Here is a 6,608-nt window from a genome sequence, read left to right on the forward strand (position 1 = left end):
TATTCTGATAGCTCACATAAAGTTCTATTAGCAAAATGTGGACAGATTTCCAATATGTCTGCGAATAAAGAAGATATAGGCAAAAAATAATTTGGAATTTTTGGTTTTTCCTGTACATCTCCAGAACCAAAAGAACTTTATTCAATTTTTTTACATCATTGAATAGGTCTCTGAAATACACACCTTTGCCTCAGTTTGAGCGACACTTATCGTTCACGAGATCCCCATGTACAGAAACGAATTTGAATAGCTCTGTATATATTTCCTTGAAAAAATTTTACAACTTGGTATTAATAGAAATCAAAGAAAACGAGTCTTTCAAAAAAACATCAAATATAATTTATTGTATCACTCAATTGCCGGTACATATCCCTATTTCGATAGCGCATCAATAAATCCTTTATTTCGGCGTATAATATTAAAATACTGATTGAAAGAATGGTATAGAGAAATATTTTGAATTGGAAATAATTCAGTATAATGTAATCTGTTCCATCGACGTCAAAAATGTGATTGTTGGAGTCCTGACTTTCCTTGGTCATCACCACTATTGATGCCATATCAAAGATGTATTCTTCGTGGACAGCTCTAAGATGTATATAATCCAACGGATGTCTATCCAAAAACGTATGATTTTTCATATACAGGAAAAAAAATATTCCACAGTTGTCCAACGTGTTTATCACTGGTTCATACTTATTCTTATCTGGAAATGGAATGATTGTTAATCAAGAAGAATAGTAACATCATTTTGGCAATTTGGAAAATTAGATCAAATGCCTAGTATAGTAAAAGGAAAGGGAAAATGTGAAATTTTACGAAACTCGTTCACCAGAGAGAAAAAACTTGATAATTTTTTCGAAGATAAAACACAAGCACTACGGGAAAATCCTTGGTAAGCTCTAAGAGCGATTCGTGTGCGAAAGCGTAATTGCCTGTCCTGACATTATCATATCTGGTTCGAAAACATTTATCTTCTTGAAGGAAACCGATGCCTGGGTTTTTGTGGCATTGAATTGAACTTAGTTCCTTTCACCCCGATTCGAAATCACTTCTAGATCCTCATCAAGAAATACAACCTCCTGCTACCGTTGGAGATGTGCATCAATATCACGATTATGATCATTATCATTGATTATTTAGTGATTTTACTGGTCGTATTAGAAAATCTATGAAAGTCGAATTCAATACCACCTCATTTTCATATTTTCCACATAATATTTTAAAGAACAGCTGTCAGCTAACTCTCACATTGCAGAAAGTTTGTTTCTTCTATGACTATTGAAAAAAGCATTAATTATGTGGAAGTTTTCCATTGAGTAAGTAGGCAAACTGATCTCTTCAAACCAATCACAGATAACTAGATTCATAAGTCACTATCTTGGAGGCAAATCGAAGTTCAGCAAATTTATAACTCCACAGACGTTTTGATCATTTGAGATGTGAGTGATTCTTGTAAATTTATCTGATTGGAAACTAATTTACATGTCAAGGCCGGAAAGTACTGGCTTTCTGGACGAGTAGACATAATTCTGTCCGACAGTTCAAAAAAAACTGTTTTTGGACATTTTTCGTAGACTTTTCTTCGACAAACGTGTAGAATAACAGGCCAATGAGACACAATTTTCAAAACATTCATTTTAAGAACATTTTGGGCATTTTGATTCTTATTTGTATTGAATTCGAACAGAAGAAAGGACCTCGTTAGTTAGGGAAGCTGTAGACGACCCCTACCGATATAGAAGGTCCCGACACTCTGTCGTCCAATGCCCGTTGCATGTACACGACGCCGAGCTCCCGACCCATGGATGATAAGAGGAGAGCCGTATCATCGGCGTACAGAGATATCTTCACACGCTCGGGCCTCGGAAGGTCACTGGTGTAAAGTGAGTACAACGTCGGAGAGAGCACGGCCCCCTGTGGCACTCCAGCGAGGATCTCTCTGTTGTCAGACAGAGAGCCTTCTACTCTAACCTGGAATGTCCTGTCTTTCAGGAAAGACCCAATCCACCGGATGAGGCCCCGAGGCAGGTCGAACTCGTTTAATTCGTGTAGAAGGCCTTCGTGCCAAACACGGTCGAAGGCACCATGTTTACTTTTTTATCAGAGTTTGATGGTGTTTTCGACCAGCCTTAGAGCATGTAACTCAGTGGAGTGTTCTCTCCTGAAGCCAAATTGTTCGTCAGGCAGAACATTTCGGTCCTCAACTTCTTCGCTGAGCCTGGACATCTGACTATTTATAGGTTATTCGGGTGCTTTCACCTATCCCCTCTTCCCTCTTTCCGCTTCATTAGTTTTGGCGGGAGATGACCGTTTGGCGAGAGTTGGTCGTTTTTCGCTTGATTAGAGGTTCCCATATGTTACGTATCTCTACGCTGGCTTGACTGAATGCGTTGTTGGACAACATATACGCGGCTTCTCTGAATTTTATCCTAAACCAGAGTTCCTCTTTGTGGATGATTTCAGCTTGAGCCCACTTGATGTTATGTTGATGAGTCCAAACATGCTCTGCTATTCCGGATTTGCTGATTTCTCCTCGCTGTGTGTGTTTCTTGTGCTCAGCAATGCAAACTTTCAACGGCCTCTTAGTTGCACCGATGTATGATTCTCCGCACTCGCAGGGTATCCGGTAAATGCAATTCTTGGAATCGTAATCTGCATTTGGGGGCCTGGTTTTCGTGAGGCTGCTACGGATAGTGTTCCCAGATCTGAAGCAGGTCCTGATGTTATACTTGGACCCAATCCGTCTCATCCTTTCCGATAATCCTCTGATGTAGGGAAGTACAAGTACTGGTTGTGGCGGCTTCTCTTCCTTGTAGAGTTCTTGCTATCTTCTAGCTAAGGCCTTGTTTGGTTGTTGTTGTATGTTATTTCTTTGTAATTCCAGTTTTTTTTTAATAAAATTGTTATTTTCGGTTAATCTGGTTTTGATTTTCTTCAGGGTTATCAAATCAATTTATATTATATTAGGCAATGGAAGTCCGAACTGATGAAATAGACAGGTAGTTAGTTGAACGCTCCGAGTAATAATAAGACATAGAATTGCCATGCCTATACGGTGCCTATACCAATACAATACATGTATTTTGAAGCGGGTATCGGACTATTCTTTTCTGTACAACTTATGGGCGAGGGGGGTATACAAACTGAACATTGAGCAGAAACCTTTTTGGTCTGTTGATCACAGAATGAATATGTCCTATAGCACACATATGAAAAACAAATTTTTCATGTTTGAATACAGTTTTTTTCATTAACATTAATGATTTTTCGTAATTATAGAATTCGCCAGCATAAATTATTGAAAAAAAAACAATGTCGGTCCACAAAGACCCCTGGATACCAATTTTGAATGAAATCACATAATGATATGAAACCGTACCGCTTGTTTATCAAATCTGAGAATGAATCACAAATTTCTTCATCTGATTTTATGAAGCAGAGTTCATTACTTTTGAAATTAACATTTATCATCATTTAGAAATATATACCTCTAAACGAGCAACTCAATTTATGTAGGTCTCCACTCTTGAATTTATGAGTTTAACAACCCGTATAATCTTCAGTGTTGAATTTTAAAGTTGCCACCCTTTGGCTTATAGGGATGGAATTGATTTTTTGTGTTAAATTCTTCTCACAGTTTTTCTGCCAACCCCTGAGTTATTCTTCTTTATTAAACTTCATTGATTTATTTGGTTTCTTGAAACGATTGTCTACAGAACCAGTTTCTTTGAATGTTTTCAATATCTTTCTCACATAAATAAACGATTTCCACTTTATATTGTGTAGATAACATAGTACATAAACCTCAATTGTGAATTATAAATGTACGAAAATCTGTACACAAAACAACTAGATTCATTGAACGCCATAAATTGACATTAATCAAAACTAAAATTTTGTTTCGAAAGCCTATTAAGGGAAAATGTTGGTTCGAATTGAGCAGTACCTACTATTTTCTTCCCGACATGTTGTAATATTTAAAATCACGAAATTCCATATCATGATTAGTACTACAAATCGCCAGAACGAAAGTCTTTTGAATAGTTTGACCAGGAAAATAATCAAACTGGATGGGAATCTATTAAAAAAATGAATACGACTGTAATAAGAATGAAGTGAAATAAGTGTATTCGATTACTGACATATTAACATCCAAACATTGAAAATTCGAATCAGTTCGAATCTATAGAGCGAAAGATTTGAAAATAAAAGAAATGGTAGAGAGAGTCCAAATTTTGAGCAAGAGTATAAAATTGTAAATTGAGCAACTATTTTTTTCACAATTTTCCGAAATTTCCAAAAAAAACTGATTTTTTGAGGATTTTCGAAATGAATGTCAAATTTGGCAAGTTTATAGTAGCACACGACAGAATGGAAGAGGTTATTTTTCACCAATTTTCCAAACACAATCTAACCGCCAAGACAAATTTCCATTATATCCATTAATAAAGAAAACTTCCATTTGTCGCGAACTTTATGTGTGTCACTGTATTTGGACGGAAATTTTCATTGATTTGCTGGATCATTTTGAGAAGGACTACTAGATGATAACTTTGTAATAATAGTAACAATCATGCAATACAAGTCCATACTTATCACATAAAATACTTAAAGTAGAAGGTAACACTAATAGCACATACTAGATATTTGCCATGTGGCTCCTTCAAAAACGTTGTTTTCAATTTATTTTCTTGTTCAATCCCACCAGACTGACAATATGAATCGATCTGGGAGGATTGTCAAACTGAACAACTGTAAAGTTTCAGGAAACTGCACATAAATTAATAAGTAAATATGGTATTTAGCAACTCTTTAGAAGAGCATTTTGATTTTTCAAATTGAATACTCACCGAATACTATCTGAACCTTGGTTTCTATTGACTCACAGTTTTCTAAAATTATTGGTCCATTTTTCAAATATAAAAAGTCATTTGACCCCGTGCGAATGCTAATAGCTTGGTACACCGATTTTTGAAAATAAGGCTTCCTTCCTGGAAATCCCAGCTGTTGATATTGCTCCTGCTCGTGTACCTGAAACATTAAATCCGAAATACTCATTCATATTGAGCCAATTGAATTGTGATGCAGAAGCCTGATGAAAATAATGATATTTAAAAAAACTAAAAGACACGCTTTCATAGCAACACAAACTAAAAAATAAAAAATAATTTGAATCTAATTTAAGATTGTGTTCAGCATCGATAATGAGTCCTATGGCTTGATGTAACTAATGACATTTAAGTCTACAATCAGAATGAATCTAATTATAAAATCAAAATTCCAACTCCAAACATCGGAAGATGAAAATCATCACATGGAAATAAAAAATATGAACCGCTTCCTCAAAGAAATCCATACCGAATAGAAATGATCAGATTCAATTTCGTTATATCGATATGATAAAACTTAAAAACCTGATAGTAAATCCAAAATATAATTCCGTGATATTTTCTCTCTCCTCCCGTTAGATATATAGGACAAAATTGATGACAATTGACCCGAAGCTTCACACTGCAACTTTAGAATATCAACTTCATCAACAAGTATCAATAAAATGTGAAAAAAAAAATCCTGACGACTTACGTGAATGCACTCTGCTTGCCAACAACTGAGCAAAAAAACCGCGGAGAACAGAATGGTTTTCCAATTCGTATCCAGCCAAATACGATTCATGTCCTGCTACGCTAACACTGTTTAACCCATTGGTCGCTCATTTGTGACTACTTCAAATTTATCTAATCATTGATAAAGTGTTTGAAGGTGATAAAAAAACAATTTTACTTCGATCGATATCGTTATCTCTCACTTTGTGTACAATCGATTGTCGAATTTTCTTTCGTATACCTCAGTGAAGAACTGAATTATAGACATATTCATTTTGGATTAATACATCACTTAATTGCAATTGAATAGAGGGTAATATAGAATCTACCATACTGGGTGGATCTATGCCAGAGGCTGCCCTCAAGGTGGGGTACTGTCTTCCCTTCTGTGGTCGCTCCTGATAGATAGTCTGCTTGATTTCCTCGACAGAAGAAAAGTAGATCTGCAAGCATATGCAGATTGATATCTTGGCAAGGTCCACGTCGAGAAGGGTAGCTTGTAATATGCACGATGGACGTTATTCACAGTTGGTGTCTGATGGAGCAGATCACGGTCAAAGGCGTTAAAAATATCGAGCGCAACAGCTCTAGATTCTCGATGTTTCTCGATTGCGTTATTACAACATACGACTGTGATAAGAATGAAGTGAAATAAGTGTATTCGATTACTGACATATTAACATCCATACATCCATACATACATACAAACTATGGGTGATATACGATAGAAGGTCACCTGTTGATCTTTGTTTCCGAAAGCCATATTGATGATCGCTCGAGATGTAGAAGCATTCCAAATATTCAAGAATACGGAGGAAGCCGTAAGTTTCTCCATGATTTTTTATATCACTGATAGCAAAGCGACTCCCGTGGGTTGGGTTACCTATCGGGCGCGTCTCCAGGTGGCGGATAGGGGAACGGCCAGGGGACTGGAGGTCCTGTCAAGGAAGCCAATGTGGCCGTACGAACGGGATCACCGGACTCCTGGTCAGTTGCAGAAAT

At 36.6% G+C, this 6,608-nt stretch overlaps 1 protein-coding gene across 1 annotated transcript; it reads right to left on the reverse strand.

Moving 5' to 3' along the window:
- Positions 1–316: 316 nt before the first annotated feature.
- LOC111512974 (uncharacterized) lies at positions 317–5,737 on the reverse strand. Its single transcript, XM_074172615.1, has 3 exons — positions 5,587–5,737; positions 4,854–5,034; positions 317–706 (listed from the first exon to the last, which is right to left on the reverse strand). Exons 1-3 carry the CDS (start codon positions 5,674–5,676, stop codon positions 330–332), a joined length of 648 nt encoding a protein of 215 aa, XP_074028716.1. The 5' UTR covers positions 5,677–5,737; the 3' UTR covers positions 317–329.
- Between the last annotated feature and the right edge of the window lie 871 nt (positions 5,738–6,608).

This window comes from Leptinotarsa decemlineata, unplaced genomic scaffold, assembly GCF_025532065.1.
Source record: "Leptinotarsa decemlineata unplaced genomic scaffold, Ldec_3_MD MMD2_P_RNA_scaffold_12, whole genome shotgun sequence".
NCBI classification, from domain to species: Eukaryota; Metazoa; Arthropoda; class Insecta; order Coleoptera; family Chrysomelidae; genus Leptinotarsa; species Leptinotarsa decemlineata.

Coding starts and splice junctions, on each gene's coding strand:
- LOC111512974 (XM_074172615.1), bottom strand. CDS start 5,676: ATGAATCGTATTTGGCTGGATACGAATTGGAAAACCATTCTGTTCTCC. Junction 5,035..5,586: donor GGCAAGCAGAGTGCATTCAC/GTAAGTCGTCAG, acceptor TTAATGTTTCAG/GTACACGAGCAGGAGCAATA. Junction 707..4,853: donor CAAGGTTCAGATAGTATTCG/GTGAGTATTCAA, acceptor TTCCATTTCCAG/ATAAGAATAAGTATGAACCA.